The sequence below is a fragment of the Cricetulus griseus genome, assembly GCF_003668045.3.
Source record: "Cricetulus griseus strain 17A/GY chromosome 1 unlocalized genomic scaffold, alternate assembly CriGri-PICRH-1.0 chr1_1, whole genome shotgun sequence".
Classification (NCBI taxonomy): Eukaryota; Metazoa; Chordata; class Mammalia; order Rodentia; family Cricetidae; genus Cricetulus; species Cricetulus griseus.
In genome coordinates this window covers 152,816,161-152,832,406 of record NW_023276807.1, presented here as the reverse complement: position 1 = coordinate 152,832,406, position 16,246 = coordinate 152,816,161, and the positions used below count along the sequence as shown (strand labels likewise).

At 34.0% G+C, this 16,246-nt stretch overlaps 1 protein-coding gene across 1 annotated transcript; it reads left to right on the top strand.

Moving 5' to 3' along the window:
* Window positions 1–4,600: 4,600 nt before the first annotated feature.
* On the top strand, window positions 4,601–15,696 carry Sult1b1 (sulfotransferase family 1B member 1). Its single transcript, XM_027389275.2, has 7 exons — window positions 4,601–4,748; window positions 5,122–5,250; window positions 8,287–8,384; window positions 9,911–10,037; window positions 10,613–10,707; window positions 12,987–13,167; window positions 15,401–15,696. Exons 1-7 carry the CDS (start codon window positions 4,601–4,603, stop codon window positions 15,532–15,534), a joined length of 912 nt encoding a protein of 303 aa, XP_027245076.1. The 3' UTR covers window positions 15,535–15,696.
* Window positions 15,697–16,246: the final 550 nt, after the last annotated feature.

The window sequence follows — 16,246 nt, the reverse complement described above, 5'->3', positions numbered from 1 at the left end:
AATATCAAAAAGACTGATTTTGTCTCCATATTATCTGTCTCTTTTCTGTATTCATAAATATATAAGAAGGGACTACAAAAGCTTTTGAAATTCCAAAGAGAGGCTTGCAGGACTTAAATATTATAAGAGTATGTAACACAGACTCATAGGTCAGAAAGTGACCAAATACCTTCAAACCATAAAAGCAAACTAGAAAAACATTACAAGTTGATAGAATCTAGTTGATTTTTACTCCAGTACAATTCAGCAAAACAGCAGTTACATCTCCTGGGTTACTACCTTTTGTCACTCCTTGTTACTTGCTTTCTGAAATGCTTAGAACATGTCATCACTAATGTTAGGTTATTCTGTTGAGGACATTGTTATTAAAATGTTGTGAAAAGGTTAGCCTAGAAGCATTATAGAATGTGATAGTTAAAGTCATGCATGGTTAAAATTTAGAAACCTGTTTCCTCACTAATAAACAGCAAACAAGCAACTATGCACTTGGAATTTCTTGAAATGTTTCTTTGAAATACAATTTTGTAAAAGTATAAAATAGTTTTGAATTGATTTTCTTATATAAAAACTCTAGACATAGATATAAACTAAACTCTAAAGATTTATCCAAATATATTAGACTATTATTTAACAGCTAACTTACATGACACATATTGTGAAAAAATAAATGCCCACTTGTAAGATTTGTTCTATTAAGAAAATAAAAATGATTCAAAAAATTTCTTAACATGTACACACATATAAAATCTGTTACTATAATAATAATATAAATATTTCAGAAAATAATAAGAGCAGACTATTAACAGTTTATTTGGCAAAACAACAACTAACAGTAATGTAAGATGTTCAAGCTTTGATGTATCTAAATTACTGTCATATAAAATAATACGATGAGAATAACTTTTAATATTATGTAATACCACAAAGTTTGCTGTCATAAGATGTTATATACCAGGATGAAACAATGTATGTATACATTTTGTCAGAATTTTAGATTTCTATAAATTTTACAAGGTTTAACAATTTACTTTAATAATTGTTTCCAAAACAATCTTCGAAAGTAGACAAAACATTTTCTCAATAGCAAATTTAAGTTTAAAATTAGTAAGAGTAATGCAATATCTTTGATTTTGTTGACTGAAATGTAAAAGTGAAAGTATGAAAATAATATGCTAAGCCAGAAACATTTGGAAATCTGTTAGAAACATTCTTTAAATAATTTTAAAAAATCCCTATGAAACAATACACAAAGTTAATGGTCTAAACAATGTAGGGTTATTTTTCTACATTTTATGATTTTTCCCAGACCAGGTCATGAATAAGAATGACCACCAGTAAATGAAGCCTGTTTCTAATTTAAATAAAAAGGAAAAGAAGCTTGTTTTTAATTTAAAATTGGTCTACTTAATTACTATTATAAAAATAAAAATTAAAAAAAGAAAACCAAAATCAAAAGAGGAAAAAAAACATAAAAAAATGACTAACAGGACCAGAACTTGTCAGGTACCCTTGTATCTAAATTGGACACCAATGTTCTTAACCAAAACTTTCCTTTTGGCAACTGGATCAGAGGAAACTTACAGGGTGATTGAGGAGTTGGAGATGGATGATAAGAGCATTTTTGTGGGGGAGGGGTCATCTTCTTTATTCCTAGGTGCCTGAGTGTGTGTGTGTGTGTGTGTGTGTGTGTGTGTGTGTGTGTGTGTGTGTGTGTGTGTGTGTGTGTGTTGGTGATAGGACTCATTAGAAGATCATCGAGGTGTTAGAGTAACAGAGTCTTCCAGGAGTTGTCAGTTCTGCTGGTGTATTTCTGTTCTTCAATTAAATTTTGCATTTTAGTTCATGTTGGTAATTGGACACTCATAAGTCTTTTAGATACAAAGAAACATGTATAATGGTCAAACTTGTCAAAATACTTTTTTCTCAAATGAGTGGCAGCAGGAAGTTTTGAGTGTATCCTGTCATGCTCTTTGCTTCTGCGGTTTTTTCAGACTCTGTGAAGTTTGTCAAGAAGTTCACACCGGGGCCATCTACGGCTACCTGGTTTCCAGTCATCACTCTGATCCATTTCTTCTTCATTGCTTCCTATCTTTGATATCTGTTGAAATAGCAGGACCTTGATGTTTGCATGCACTTCAAACCCTTCGGATTTTTACTTCCTGGAAACTCACAGACTGCTATGTTTAGAACCCTTAGTTTAACTTCTGGAGAGGGCATGGGTGTTCCACTCTTCCCATATCATCACCAACTCCACAGGTTCTTCTCAGCAGCAATATCATTGAGTGAAGGTAAAAACTGAACAATGAGATCACATTGTGAAGTAAAATTTATTTTTAAATTGCTTTCCTGAAGCTTTTGTCCTAAATCTATAGAGCATGGTGGACCTAACAAAAATCCTGTTGAGCACTTTTGCAATTTGAGTATCTTTTGCATAATTTCTAATTCTGAAATGAAACTTAGTGTCTGACTATTGCTGTGGAGACCATCTAGATCCCAGTGTTCACTTTTATCTCTGAATTCAATAGAATGCCTTTGAAGAATGCTGTTTGTTTATTTGCTTGTTTGCAGGGTGAGGGGGTCTTGTGAACTTTAAGACCATTCAGAAACAAAGAAGTCATTCTGGAATCTTCATTTCTCTGCCCCATCTTTAATCCACCATTACATACATTCACATGAGTACAGTAAACAGCAAATTCTAGAATACAGAGCTTGGGATTTAGAAAATGCATTTCAAGATCTGGGGCTCAAGTGCATCAGAGAAGTTAAACAATGTTACTAATTTAGTGTAGATAGAGTTGGCTGGAAAAGAAATAATCAATAGCAGAAACAGACTCTTTTTTCTTTCTTTTTCTTCTTTTTTTTTCTCCAGTACATTACCAAACAAATATTCTGGAATCACAGAAACAGGGCTTTTCATTAGAATCACTCAATCTTAATGTCTTATGACTCAGTCTCCTATGATACATGTTTTAAATTCTGTTTTAATTTGTTAGATTATGTCTCAACTTGAAGGAAGATTTTGTGTGTTGTGTGATTCATAACTGAAAAAAATTCCCCAATTCTTTTCCTGTATGACTTAAGGGGCTTTTGATAGGTATCTTTCATATTTTACAGGGAACACCATATTTCACCACATCTTGCTCAACAATATTAACCATCTGGTCACCTATCTGTCCTCTGTACTCTATTCCTCCTATAATTCTGAACTCAGAAGTAATTATTCACAACATTCTGTGAAGCCTCCTATAACTGGACAGCTTCAGAATTGGTCATGCCTGCATTCCCTGGCACAATGAGCACATTCATAACTGGATGCAGTGTTTTCATGCTACTCATTCCGTTCACTATGGTAACATTTTGAGGTTTAGGTAGAAAGGAGTTAGTTCCTTGACTGAAGAGAAATTCCCTTACAAATTGTAATGACTATTATTTGTATGAGATAAGCCACAGGCCTTTTAAAACTTAAGGCTAGGCCCAGGATAATTGCACAATTTGAGTCAATAAGCAGACCAGTCTATTCCTGGTGGCCATTCCTTCTCTGTGAACCTTGAAGCAGACAGGTTACAGCTGTTTCCTTATTCCATATAAAAAATGCCAGGCATGATGAAAAACTGGCTAAGAAAGGATAACTGGTATTAAATAAAATCAATGCAATATATTTTCTTGAAGACACTGAAAATGTCTTCATTGAAGACTGAAAATGAGTGAATTCATTTTAATAATTTATGTATTTACAACCTACATTATTAGGGATTAATTAAAGTGATTGAAAGTCATCCTCAAATTTTAAGGCAGGTAACTTCAGGGTCTCACTAAAATATAGATTCTAAGTCTACATGGGGACCTGGGAGTCTTGTGTTTCTAAGAAGATCTCAGAAGAGGTCAATGGCATAGATACTTACACAGGGTCTAGAATTTGTGTCAGATATGTCAATTTACATTATAGATAAAACAGTACTAGGAAAGTTATTAAGAATTGTCAGGTAACTTTACCAAGTTTATTAGAAAGCAAATAACCACAATTCCAAATATAGCTCAATATAGCTCATGTCTATATTTGCATATATGTGCACACTCACAGGTGCATGCAGAAATAACCACAGTTGGGAGCATCCTGAACCATTTCCTTAAGACTAGTGACAAAGAAACAACTCTTAGAAGAAAACAAAATTTATGCAGTTATATACGTCAAAATATATAACTTTAAAAGTCAAAATGAAAATAGAGTAACCATTAAGACAAATGAACTACAACTAAAACGTTGATATTTTAGTATAAGTGGATATTTTTAGCACATTTTTGTAAAAAATGGCTTAAATCAGAGATGAACAGTTCCCCTTCTCTTTAATGTTTCTGCTAAAGACCTTTGTTCTGTTGTCTAAGAGCCAGTGGCCACTATTGATAGTCTATAGCGCCACTCCCATAAGATACCTTTGTGTTTCCGTGTACAGTGTGATAGTCAAAGTTCACTTTATACTGTATTGTGGAATCTTAAGCTTAACATTTGTTACACAGATTCTGACTTTTCATTCCATCTATTTCTCTGCAGTTTCCCTGTTAATAGGTAGGCTATTCAGCATCTGTGAAACCTGCTACAAAAATGGGTACCCCAGAAGATGTTTACAGAAAAGATCTGAAGATGATCCATGGGTGTCCTATGGTCTATGCTTTTGCACTCAATTGGGAAAGGATTGAAGAGTTCCAGAGCAGACCAGATGACCTTGTGATAACCACATACCCTAAATCAGGTGAGTTTTGTGTCTTGAATAATGAAGGTCTAACCTCATCTTTTGTTTATAAGATTGATTTAAAAATTTTAATCATGTGTATGTGTGTATTTGTTTGTAGTAGGGGAGTGAGTATGTGTATATGGATATCCACAAAAGTGAGATGGGGGCATCCTATCACTACAGCTGCTATGGGCTGGAGACTTAGAGGGAGAAAAGAGAAGGGACAAGTGATATTATTATATTGTAATCTCAAAAAAGTCAATATATTTCAAAAGTTTACAAAAATGTTCAATTTCACATGCATAAACTTCTCAAAGAATAAATCAATAAATAAAAACATTAAAACAAAGAAACTGATCACTGATTTTAAAAATTCTGACTTTTGTTACAGGTACTACTTGGATTAGTGAAATTGTTGACATGGTTCTAAATGATGGAAATGTAGAAAAATGTAAACGAGATGTTATTACTGCTAAAGTTCCAATGTTGGAACTGACTATTCCTGAACTACAAATATCAGGTAAATGTAATTCTCTTGGTTATTGAAATTTCGCAAGAATATTCTCATCTAGCATAGTCCTATTTGTAATTCCAACTCAGAAAAAAGAAAGAAAAAGAAGCAGCACAATTGTTTAATTGTTTACATAATTACAAAGGATTATTCACTGTGTTGTGCATTAGCTATGAATTATTAGTAAAATATGAATCCTCTCATTAAGGAACGTACAGAAATATTGTAACATTAAAAAGTAAATTGATTTACATGTCAGTTCTACTAGTCTTTCATAGCCAACGACTAGACTGCATGATATATAATCTTATTAAGCCCCACAGTTATGCATGTACTTTTGGGAAAACATTATCTCAGAATGTGAAGCATCTAAGTGTAAAAGGGATTGATGCTGAAAAATCTTCAGGACAATACATGAACTAAAACAACAGTGAAGAAAGAGGTGGGAGTGAGTAGGATGCAAAGCAATTTAACATCATATAGTGATTGATTAAATAAGGTGTGGATGCTTCAAAGTTTCTTTAATTTTATTCTAAACAAGATAGGGAAGATATTTAGTTGCTTTAGGCAATTGATTTGCATTTTTGTTGTTTAAAATACAAAGTCTACCCTAGTTGCTATGTGGAATTAAATCCAGGATGATATCGACATATTTTGGATTGATTGGCTGGCAACTGCTTAAGAAATATGAGGAAAAATGAAGAAAAAAGGGTGGGTTCAGAAGTTTTATTTAGGCCAACCAAATATGAAGCCAGGTTTTATTTGGAAACTTGGGAAAGTTATTAATAATTTTTGTATAAAGTGTTATGTTTCAGGTATTATTTTAAATAGTCAGTTGAAAGATATTCCTTTGGTAACTTTCAGGATAATTGGCAATTGGAAGCAAGACTGTTGACTCACAAAAGTATAATATAGTATCAAATGTTGAAGGTTATTCATGAAAAATACCATCATGAAGAAGTTTTGATAGGGGAATTAAGAAAAAAGTCATCAAGCTAAAAGGGAATGGAAAAGCCTGGTTCCTACAGGCAAGTGTAAAAGGTCACTTTAAGTAAAGCTGCTGCAAACCTAGATAACACAGAACACAGGGTACCTAGTTAACACAGGAACCTAGATAACACAGAGCACAGCTGAGTATCAACTTTTCCCTATAGTGGTAATGGCTCACAGCAAGAAGGTTTACTTGCAGAGGAAGTGATCTATTGACCCTTATCTCCTTCTCTAAAGTTGAAAATAAAAGCTTGGAAATGAAGAATGACTTTAACACCACAAAAAATATAAAATGAAATACTAATTAAACTGAATAATGTAGGTGTCTGGGATTACTGGTGGAGGTGGGATTAAGGGCAGAGTCAGTTGCCACAAGGGATTAGTTAATGTTTTGCCAAGAGATGAAGGTAGTAATTAGATTTATTCTAGACCCTAATTGTGGATACCTGCGAAATCGTCCTATCAGTTATATTCATGGATATAAAGGGCTCATTTAAACCACATTACTTGGGAAAATGACTATGAGACATAGGAAATGAGAAATCTTTTATGTAAGATAGAGCAGAAGCAAAGAATTGGCATGGAAAAGATGATATGAGATTAACAGAGGGAAGTGGATGCCTATAGAATACTACAATTTTCATTTCTCTGTACTGGGTACCACGGCTGTAGCCACTAGTTTGGAGACATGATGAGATCCATGGTAGAATTTTGCAGGTTTCTAATTAATATCTCCAGATAAAATCCAGGACATCTAACCTCCAAGTACATTTAACATTCAGATTGTGAAACATTTAATTTAATCTATCCCAAAGGTAAATTATAGGAGACACACACAAAAAATATCTATTATGTATTTAAAACCCAAATTTAGCTGGCCATCTTAGATTTTTATTTGATTTTCACAACCTTATTTCTATTGCTATAAAGAGGTTGTGCTTAATATTTATTATGGGCCATGGATTTCAATCAACAAGACATTCATTGCTAAACGACATGTCACATTCCTGTTTTGAGGCAATTCTGTTCTATTGAATGTATATTAGAGTGCTAGCCTGGGCAATAAGCACAGGAACACTCTGGAGGCAAGAACATTTCTGACTGTGACCAGTTCCCTATTTACAAAAAAAGAGGCTGCCATGGACATCTCTAAGAAGTCCAAGCAGGCCTTGAACTTAAAATCTTCATATATCAGCCTCTTGAGTACTGGATTAAAGTTTTGGGCCACCATTTCAAGTACATGCAGTATTCCAATAGATAAAGTGTTACATAGAACACTGGGACTATATGTAGCATTATAAATTAAAAACAGTTAAAACCAGTGATTGTTTGGAGTTGATTCATCAGATGTAAGTTTTTTGAAAAATATATTTTTATGCTAAATATGGCAAGAATATGTAATATTAGTAGACTAGATATTAGATTGGATTGAAGTGATACTGATAATGAAATATGCATAGCACTTTAATATTTGTATGGGAGACCTGAAGAAGTAGATGTGATAAAACTAAGTTACCAAAGCAGTGTTTTATTCCTCATTTTGGGGAATATAGAAAATGAAACTAGGACTCTTAAATATTTTAAAAATACCTCATAGAGTAAAATTATACTAGAAATTTTAATATAGTGGGGCAAATGTCCAAGTGTACACTGTTACCTGTCTCCTGATACCACCTTCAGGAATTCTGAAAAACACCTGTAGTTATTTTAGAAGCCACCTCCATTTAATATTGCTCAGAAATGTCTGGGAAAAATGTTTGTGAGAAAGAGAGATAGCTCAGTGGGAAAAGTGCTTACTGCACAGGTACAAGGACATGGAATCCACACTGCAAGAAAAGGATGAATTCTTAAAAGTTGTCCTCTGGCTTTTTCCATAAGAGTGCTGTGACACATGAACATACCTGTGGCACACACACACACACACACACACACACACACACACACACACACACACACACACACACACACAGCATTTACAAATATTGGTGGGAAAGATGTAGAAATCTGAGCTTTGTTGGTACTCTGATCTTTCTATGTCCTAAACTGAAATTCTAGGTGTTGAACACTTGAAGACAATGCCATCACCTCGGATTATAAAGACGCATCTACCAGTTGATCTACTCCCTAAATCTTTCTGGGAGAACAACTGCAAGGTATAATATAGACTAATGCTTAAGTTTCCAGCTGAACCCTGTCTATTGATCTGTTCTTATTGTGAGAAATAGTAGCATGCTTTGCCACCCGGGAAACTAAACTACACAAGGAAGTGATTGATATTTTACCTGTCTTTCTCCTGACTCCCCCCACCTCTTCTTTGCCCTCTTTATCTCTCTTTTGGATCCTTTCCCTTATATTTTTGTTGTGAGCCTAGCCTTTAATGGCTGAGCCATCTCTCCAGCCCTTTCCTTACTTCTCTTCCCTCCTCTCTTGTCTACTTCTGATTTGGTTTTGTTTGAGACAGGATATCACTATGTATGCCAGGCTAGCCTTGCAATATATATCACCCTCTTGATCTTCCTTCCCCAGCCACCCAAGTACTACAGTACTGGGAGTTTACCACTATGAACAGTTAACTTTTTAAAAATAATTTCAATTTATGTATATGAAGTTTCTAAGCTCAAAAGTAACAGAATTCTCAATCAGCACAATATTGTTACTAGTATACCCTTTCTGTGCCAACAAAATGATGTGGCTTTCAAGAAAAAATTAAGTAAAGAGTATGTTTTCTTACCTGAATGTTTGTTGCCATTGTTTAGTGAAATGTTTGTGACTGGATGCTTGCTTATCAGGAAATCTCAAGTTCTTCAATAGCTAATCATTTCTTTTTTTTAATTTTTTTTTCTTAATTCAAGTTAGGGAACCAGCTTGTTTCACATGTAAGTCCCTTCTCCCTCTCCCTCTCCCTCTCCTCACCCCCATCCCTCCTCGCCCACCTCCAACCTACCCACAACCCCATCCACCCACCACTCCCCAGGCAGGGTAGGGCCCTCAACAGGGGCTCTGCAAAGTCCACCAATTCTTCCTGTGCTGGGCCTGGGCCCTTTCCCATGTGTCCAGGGTCAGAGTGTAACCCTTCACGTGGGTTGGGCTCTCAAAGTCCCTTCTTGCACCAGGAAAAAATACTAATCCACCACCAAAGGCTCCCTGGAGTGCAGAGGCCTCCTTATTGACATCCATGTTCAGGGGTCTGGATCAGTCTTGTACTGGTCTCCCAGACAGCATCTGGGGTCGATGTGCTCTCCCTTGTTCAGGCCAACTGTTTCTGTGGGTTTCTCCAACCTGGAACAGACCCCTTCGATCTTCATTTCTTAAATCCTAATTATGATGTTTAAATTATCTAGTTCTTCCTGCTTAACTTGTTTATGTTTGTTGTTTTTTATTTTGTTTTTCAAGACAGGGTTTGTGTGACTTTGGAGGCTGTCTGCTTAACTTATATGTAAAGAATTTGGGGTGTTGTTGGTAAAAATAAAGTGTATCCTTATATATGAAAGTATACTCTCTTTGTATGCTAACCAAAACCTTAGTAAGTTCATGAAAAGAGTTTCTACTTTAGGAGTGATGATAGGCAAGCTTTATGAACCATAACTTCTAGGAGAAAAACTTCTCTGCTATTTTATTTATTTATAATAAATATTAATAGTGCAGGATCCCCTGATTTTCTTCTTCCTCTTTCATGTAGATGATTTATCTGGCTCGAAATGCTAAGGATGTTGCTGTCTCATATTATCATTTTGATTTAATGAATAGTGTACAACCTCTGCCTGGCACCTGGGAAGATTATCTGCAGAAATTCATAGCTGGAAATGGTAGGTAGGCCTAAGCAGTAACTTTAAGATGTCAAAGAGTTTTTATTTCAGATATTACTAATCTTGAATAACCTATCTTCCTTTCATTTTTTAAAAGTCAGAATATCCAAGTTAAATACTTATATATTAGATTCCATTGCAGGAAAGTAACTACATTTAAATGTTTACCATAAAATTTAACTTGCAAGTATAATATTAATCAATGGTATATGAAAACATTCTGTAATCTATTCCCAGTGTTAAAAGTCAATCCTCAATTTTTGTGCATCATTGGGGATCTGTTATATATGCTGTATCTGTAATATTGAAATTCATACTTGATACCATGTTATATAAATCTTCCATTAGCAAACTCAATGGCAGCCAATCTATTTTTACTTGAAATGTCCCTTTTGTAATCTATGTTTTAAAAGTTGAGCATACATCTATAAATCCCTAATTTTAACTTTATAAAAATTGATCTTATATTCTCAGCTTATTTGATTACCAAGTTCTACAAAATATCTTTACAATAGACTTATTAAATTTTTTTATCTGACAAACACTTATGGAGGTACCATTTTTTACTATCTTAGTGGCTTATGGTTCATGGTTCAATCATGTTAAGAGTTGGTGGGAAAAGAAGCAAGAGCATCCACTACTTTTCTTATACTATGAAGATTTGAAACAGGTAATGTATTAGACATTTATTCTGAAAAAATGTACACTGTGTCAAGGGGAAGCCATGGATATTTATTTTTCAATCTAACATTGGAATCCAAATGGAAATAGCTGTTTTCCTATTTCCCATTTCTCCTATCTGCATATCTAGTCACTTTGTGAAAGCGTTCATTTATATTTGTTCCTTCGTTCAGTTAGCATGTGATTTTCAAGCATCCTTTTCCCTCAAATTATCCTTTGGACTTACAGGCCTTCACACTCATGATTTTGCACTTGGTATCTGTATATTCACCCAGTCATTTTCCTTTTTAATTGCTCTCTCTAATTTGATCTTCATTCTTTTGTTCAGCATTTCCATAAATAATTATCTGTGAGTAATCCCTATTTTCTAACTTGATTTCCAATCCAACACTGGAATTAATTTAACATGTTCAAAAGCAAATTTAATTAGCTTAGTTTTCCAACATGTCATCCTTTACAACTTCTGTTTTCTTTTTTTCCATAACATCTCTATTTTTCTTCTTAGTTTTCCAAACTTTCAGTTAGGCTGTGCATTTAGTATAATTACCATCTACCATTGTACATTATGGACTTTTTGTTTTGTTTTGCTTTTTGTTTGTTTGTTGAGGCAAGGTTTCTCTGTGGCTTTGGATCCTGTCCTGGAACTAGCTCTTGTAGACCAGGCTGGTCTTGAACTCACAGAGATCCGCCTGCCTCTGCCTCCTGAGTGCTGGGATTAAAGGTGTGAGCCACCACCGCCCAGCACATTATGGACTTTGAATTGTGTCATGTTTGTCTGTTTTATCTTTCAAATGTTTCTCTTTCTTTACTTTCTCACTGTATCTATTTTAGTGCATGAACTTATAATTCACATAGTCTCTATGAAATAGGTTTGATCAATAAAACTGCAATGTGCTTTGCCACCATTCAGGGTTATTCTACAAAAATGGGACAATTCTGCCTAACCTCATACACCATTGAGAAATGTACAGAAATGTTTGTTTATAAAACTCCAGATAGACAATTTAAAACATCTTTCAATTCTCAAATTTGTGATAGAAACTAAAAAAAAAACTGTTAATTTTGAAGATATATTTATGGTACCTAATACATATTATGGCTCAAGAGTTACACATGAATGGAACTTTTCATAATGTAATGAATTTTATGACTGAAGGAATGTAATAACCAAAATATTAGCAGATGTTTTCTCCTGTGTACAGTAACACTCTCTGAATGTACTTCTGGGAAATGCCAGGGCATTTTTATATCTTACCTTCAATATAATAATAAAGATAATGTGGCAGGGGCCGCATTCTTCTTCATATCCTGGAAATATTAACAAAACTTTCCTTACAGAAAATGATGTGTGTGTGTGTGTGTGTGTGTGTGTGTGTGTGTGTGTGTGTACACAAATAGCTAATAATGTGTTTTTATATGTCATTGTTTCTTTATTTGCTGTAAATATAATCAAGCCTCTTCATCAAAGAACGTTATTAATTTTTCCCTACTCATTTTTATTTTCCTATTTTTATAACTGCTCTCATTTCCATGAACTAAACAAACCTAACTCTAAACCTCCATTTTAAACAAACAAACAAACAAACAAAAAGGTCCTGAAACATTTCAGAATCCTATACTAAGAATCTAAGATGTTTCTTCTACTAGGAATTGATGTCAATATTTCAACACCAAGTAGATGGTACATTGCATTAAATTTTAAATTGGATCTCTCAATTTCAGTTTCAACATATTTTTTTCAAAATCTTTTTGAAATCTCAGTGAAGATTTAATTGCCTTATTGAAAGTTATAAATCTTAAGCTCCTATGCTATAAATTGAAATCAGAGGATGATTTTGGTTAATTTTTATAAGTGTGTGTGTGTGTGTGTGTGTGTGTGTGTGTGTGTGTGTGTGTGTATCTATGTGCATGAGTGCACATGCTTTTGCTGGCCAGTGGAGCCTGGTCCCTGGAAGCTGTAGTTAAAGGTAATGGTGTGCTACCCTATGTGGGGACAGGGAACCAAAGGAGTCCCCTGAAAGAACAGTGTGTGCCCTTAAGCACTGAGCTGTCTCTCCAGCTCATTCTTTTGTTTGTTGAATTAGTGTCTGCTTAGCACAGCAGACTTTGAATTTGTAATCTTTCTGCCCCAAACTCCTGAATACTGAGGAATCCATATGCAGACTCAATCATAATGATGTAATTATAAATGTTGCATCATTTCATAAATTATGTGAGTGGTTTACATGCTTGTTACTTCCTTGCTTTTATCCTATTACTCACTGACAGAATCCAAAGGAAGAAATAAAAAAGATCGCCAACTTTCTACAAAAGAGATTGGATGAGGAGACCTTGGACAGGATAATCCATCACACTTCCTTTGAAATGATGAAGGACAACCCCTTGGTCAATTATACCCATCTGCCCTCATCAATGATGGATCACAACAAGTCCCCATTTATGCGAAAAGGTAAAACTTTGCTGAATGTAATCCCCACCTTTACTTTCTTGTGAAAACCCAGTTTTGTGATTTCTACTGTTTTATTTGACTTAAGTTTCAGTTCTTCATAGGAAATCAATGAAAACTAAAATCACATATAGTCAAAAGTCGCCTTATTATGCACATGGTACTAAAGGTTTGACAAATACTTTTCTTATTAATGAATTTGACTTTCACAATTATCTTGAAATTTCATGTTTGTCAGTCTACTCCACTTGATAAATTGATATAGACTTCTTTCCTCCATCTAGTAATATGCAAATTCTTTAAAGCCCCATATGAGTTAGAAAATAATTGTCATTATTTATGAAGAAAATTCACCAAAAATGTCTCTTTTTTATGGGAAATTTTTTCCTCTTTACAGATATTATTTGAATTACAGGAAGCAGAGTCAAAATTTAACTTAGAAGAATATGGAATTCACTGTTGCAGTTCTTTGTTTACTATGAAGAAAATCATATTATTATGGCTTCTTATACATACTCTGTTTCAGTAGTAACAAATTAACACATTTCATAAATTAACTTCAAATTTAGGTGTTTTCATACTACTAGTGACACCTGCTATTTTGATTATTGTTTACTGAAGTAGATATAGAGGAATAGGATTTTGTGCTGGTTGTAAGAATAACCCCAGGAATGTGTGTGGCCATAGACATACAATCAGAACAACTTTGAAAAGCATTATATTAAGACATTTTTATACAAGTTTTAATCTTGTTAAAATAGAAGTTGTTTTGGTGTTAAATTTATTTGAAAAACAGTGTAGTTAGCTTCAACAATAGTTTCGAGTATTACAGAACACCGAAAAGTATTATAGGCATTATTCTAATTTGGAACAAATTGGCTAATGTATATGCATATACATTTATATTCATATAACTTTTATCTAATGGAGCTTTAAACACAATTTCTTTCATTAAAGCAGCTAAATTCAGTCATGTCTCCGCAGGTAATTTCCCAAAGAGTTTAAATCCAGTCATGTGAAGATGAATGAGATCTTCATGACAGCTCAAATATTGCTGAATAGAGACTGGATTTGATATTTTGTGCAACTTTACCATGGAAGAATACATGCAAACCTAACAATTGTGAAGTCTTTACATTCCTGTAGAGGAAGAAAATAACATGCTTTGTGGTTAGATGGATCCAAGCTTTATCAGGGCTATAGTTCTGTCTAAATCTATGACATCAAATTCGTCAACCAGCCAAATGAAGTTTTACTTGCATCATTAACAAAATATGTAAAATAATTAACACCTATGGTATAAAACTGGGCAAAAAAAGCTACGTGAAACGTGTTATGTAATGATTTAGAGTACTTTCCAACCAGAAATTATTCACATATCAACTTTTGGTGGCAATTGTCTAGATTCATTTGTTCATTCATTTACTCATTCAGCAGACTGAGTGCATGTTTATTCAATAACTAATATATAGTACAGACTCTTTATGAATACCTGCCTAAGGCACTTGTTCCTTCAAACAATCAAAGTCCTATGTTTGTCTCAAGACAGCTCAGGTGCTTTATATGTTCAGCTTTAATATTATTCTCACCTAAAATACAAATGAAGTATAAATTTTGTGAATTAGGGGACAAGCACCTTCCAATGATCACAGAATTCTCATATGTAAATTCCAGGAAATTGAACCCATTTGTTTCCCATTTAAGAGCTCTTTTGGATGATGAACAGTTCTTTGTACAGACTGTGTGACTATCTGAGAAAATGAAATATGCTCTTATGCCGAAAATTGATCTCTAACTCCATGACCTAGGACAGTCAGGAGAAGTATAAGTTCTTCCTTATGAAATAGTATACTCCCTGAGAATTTAGATAGTAAAATTATCCCTCTCAAAATAAGTCTTGAAACATGAACTCTTTGCTTAACTTTAAGCCTGTTTTACCAATGATAATATTTAAAATTTAAATGATGCTTTAAAATAGTCATACTTATTCAATATTAGATTATTTTTAAAGCCTCATCAGACAAATTCGTATCAAGAAAAATGTATGTGCATATGTACCAGTCATCTTTGTTCCAAACTAGAATAAAACTTATTTCTGTGATTTTATATTAGAAATTATATTTGAAGCCAAATATACTATTTTTCAAATTCATCCCCTGAGTACCCACCCTTTCCCTTGGTGAATATTTTTTTTGTAATTCATATTTTATTCTTTCATGTGTTCTTGTCATTTTAGGTGTTGTTGGTGACTGGAAGAATTACTTCACAGTGGCCCAAAATGAGAAATTTGATGTCATCTATAAGAAGGAAATGTCTGGAACAATGCTTAAGTTCTTCAAAGAGATTCAAAGTGTTGAAGCTTCAACTTGAATATATGATTTTTTGGAATAGTAACTTGACTTGGAAGTCAAATGGATTCGTGAAGGAGAAACTGATTAAATATGTCCTAAACATGCCTCAGCAAATAATATTTCAAATTATCTAGTGCCATGGTCCCTTGCTATATTACTTTTAAAAGAGTACTTTTGCAAATTCCTGGGTGACTACTGAACTGGAGAAATAGTGTTTCTGAAGAAAATCATTGGTCTCAGTTTTTCATAACACAGGCTTATTTCAGGGTATGAAACTTGCATTCATATTCCTGAGAATATTACACAGGAAACTGCATGTTCCCCACACAGTCTCCCATGTAGTAGTATGTAGAGTTATGTTGCCCTTGCTGTAGAAACAGTTGCATGGTTGCAAATGGACTACATTTTTGTACACTTGCCCTGTTTTCTCTTTCCTGACTGTCTGACCCAGGATACTTCACTTCCTGGCTAGCTATAGGTTTTCATGAGGTTATAGAAGTCATTACTCATCTTCCTGTCATGATTCTGTTTGGAGAACACAATTCATATCCCAGATCTCATGACTGAGATTTTTGGAAATAGTTTTCTATATTTTGTATTATTTCTCAGTTTCCAAAGAATTAAAACCCATACATTATTCTGTTTAGGACTACTCTTTAGGGACTTGAGTTTATCTCTGAGAGCCTATTCAGGGTCTATAAAATCAATTTGCCCCCTCTGTGGAGGGTCCT

What these genes read in the sequence shown, in the direction of transcription:
- Sult1b1 (XM_027389275.2), top strand. Translation starts at nt 4,601, where the DNA reads ATGGGTACCCCAGAAGATGTTTACAGAAAAGATCTGAAGATGATCCAT. An exon ending in TCCTGAACTACAAATATCAG is followed by an intron (nt 5,251 to 8,286) that starts GTAAATGTAATT and finishes CTGAAATTCTAG; the next exon opens with GTGTTGAACACTTGAAGACA. An exon ending in TCTGGGAGAACAACTGCAAG is followed by an intron (nt 8,385 to 9,910) that starts GTATAATATAGA and finishes TCTTTCATGTAG; the next exon opens with ATGATTTATCTGGCTCGAAA.